General features: G+C 24.4%; 1 protein-coding gene across 1 annotated transcript; it reads left to right on the top strand.

Moving 5' to 3' along the window:
- Positions 1-429: 429 nt before the first annotated feature.
- Chro.60069 (hypothetical protein) lies at positions 430-1104 on the top strand. Its single annotated transcript, XM_660120.1, has 1 exon — positions 430-1104. The coding sequence occupies one exon, from the start codon at positions 430-432 to the stop codon at positions 1102-1104; it is 675 nt and encodes a 224-aa protein (XP_665212.1).
- The last annotated feature ends 325 nt before the right edge of the window (positions 1105-1429 follow it).

Here is a 1429-nt window from a genome sequence, read left to right as displayed (position 1 = left end):
TTATTTATATAGTGATAATTTCGCATGTACCGTATTGTGCCTTTCGGCGCCACATCTAGGCGGGCAAGTTTGTGCATCATATTAATTTTTATACAATATTAATAGGGGTTTCCGGTAAATAAAAAAAATTAAACAAAAAAAAAACATCTTTAAATTAAGTTTTTTTTTTTTTTTTTTTTTGTAATTCCTTTGTCAAGGAGAATAACAAAGCTTTAAAAAAAAAAAAAAAAAAGGGAGAAAAAATTAAAAAAAAAAAAACAAAACAAAAAGAACAAATTTTTATTAAAGTAATATTTCTAATATAATATTCTATATATAACAATAATAATAATAATAATAATGTACTAATAATAATTAAAAAAGATTTAATATTAATAATAACAATAATAATATTAATAAAAATAATAATAATAAAAATAATAGAAAAAGATGAAATTACTAAGTGTATTACTTTATAAGTGGGATAAAGAACATCCAATATTATTAACAAGTAATTATAATTTACAAGATTATAATTTCTTTCAAAGAAAAACAATACAAGAACATATAGCTTTTCACAGTAGATTATTATGTTCGAGAGTACAACAAGGAAATAGAGTTACAGTAACTTTTCCACAAGATATTGGACATTGTCATATATATATATCAAATAATGGTTTAGGTATATGTTGTATTACAAGTCCAGATTATCCTGTAAGATGTGCTTTTTCATTATTAAATGAATATTTAAAAACATATATAGATTCTTCTAAAAATCATGATGCATTATTTTCTTCAGATTTTACTACTACTAATAATAATAATAATAATAATAATAACAATAGTATTGCTAGTAATATTATTACTAAAGATCAAAACGAATCAATTCCTGAATGTGATGAAATTTTTAAAAGATATCAAGATCCACTTAATAATGATAAAATTTTTAAAGTACAAAAAGATTTAGATGAAGTTAGAGATGTTATGCTTAAAAATATTGAAGATTTACTTCATCGTGGTGAAACTTTGGATACTTTAATGCAAAAAAGTTCTGATTTGAGTGCTGCTTCTTATCAATTTTATAGAAGTGCTAAAAAAAACAATCAATGTTGTCAATTGTATTGAGCAACTTGATATAGAGAGGGGAAAAAGAGGCAAATAGATGAGAAATAGAAAAGAGAGAAATAGGAAAAGAGAGAGAAATAGGAAAAGGGAGAAATTGGAAAGAGAAGAGGAAGATAAAAAAGAGAGAAATAGGAAAAGAGAGAGAAATAGGAAAAGGGAGAAATTGGAAAGAGAAGAGGAAGATAAAAAAGAGAGAAATTGGAAAAGGGAGAGAAATTGGAAAGAGAGAGAAATAGGAAAGAGAAGAGGAAGATGAAAGAGAGAGAAATAGGAAAAGGGAGAAATTGGAAAGAGAAGAGGAAGATAAAAAAGAGAGAAATTGGAA

The sequence above is a fragment of the Cryptosporidium hominis genome (genome assembly GCF_000006425.1).
Source record: "Cryptosporidium hominis TU502 chromosome 6 CHRO016035, whole genome shotgun sequence".
Lineage (NCBI taxonomy): Eukaryota > Apicomplexa > Conoidasida > Eucoccidiorida > Cryptosporidiidae > Cryptosporidium > Cryptosporidium hominis.
This window is presented reverse-complemented; position numbering and strand designations above follow the sequence as displayed.